We start from the raw sequence: 729 nt of genomic DNA on the forward strand, positions 1-729 counted from the left end.
CCCCCCCCCCCTATTCCCCTGGACCAGGGAGCCCCTCCCCACTTGGCCCAGGGCCCCGGCGCCCGCCTCGCTAGCGGATGAGGACATTGATCTCAGCCACACTGGCCTCCAGCACGTTCTCGGCTGTGGTCTTGCCGTGCTGCTCCTTGAGGTGCCGCCTAATGGCCGGCTTGTGAGCGAAGCGCACGTCGCAGTAGGAGCAGCGATAGGGCCTCGCTCCCGAGTGGAGGTTGAGGTGATCGTGCAGCGTGGACTTCTGCGTGAAGCACTTGCCGCAGATGCCACACGAGTGCGACTTGACGCCGCGGTGCACGTTCATGTGGCGGTTGAGGTTGCTGCTGTGGTTGAACTGCTTGCCGCAGCGCGGGCACATGAAGATGAAGTGCTGCGCCCGCATGTGGAAGACCAGCTTCTCCACGCCCTGGAACACTTCCGGGCACTTGGTGCACTTGATGTTCTTTAGGGGATTTCCGCTGGAAAAGCCTCCGGGCAGGGGTCCCCGGCCGCCCCCTGCCCCCAGGCTGCCCCCCGCCCCCCGGGCAGCCATGGCCACCGCTGCTGCCTCCACGAGGCCTGAGGTGGCCCCCACACTGGCCCGGCCTCCAGGGATCAAGAGCAGGCCCTCCCCTTCCGCGTCCTCAGACAGGCTGTAGCAGGCTTTAACCACGCCCTGCGGTGGGGCCACAGTGCTGGGAGGCACGCTGCTCTGGGCCAGCTCCCCAAGGTGGC

The 729-nt window shown here is 66.9% G+C and overlaps 1 protein-coding gene across 1 annotated transcript in view; it reads right to left on the minus strand.

The window, feature by feature from the left end:
- Positions 1–24: 24 nt before the first annotated feature.
- The window catches only part of ZBTB12 (zinc finger and BTB domain containing 12), a 1927-nt gene continuing 1222 nt past the window's right edge, over positions 25–729 (minus strand). Inside the window, 1 exon segment of the mRNA XM_010833344.1 lies at positions 25–729. Coding sequence (XP_010831646.1) covers positions 71–729 — 659 coding nt within the window. The 3' untranslated portion in view covers positions 25–70.

Source organism: Bison bison, unplaced genomic scaffold (assembly GCF_000754665.1).
Source record: "Bison bison bison isolate TAMUID 2011002044 unplaced genomic scaffold, Bison_UMD1.0 scf7180017863415, whole genome shotgun sequence".
Taxonomy (NCBI): domain Eukaryota; kingdom Metazoa; phylum Chordata; class Mammalia; order Artiodactyla; family Bovidae; genus Bison; species Bison bison.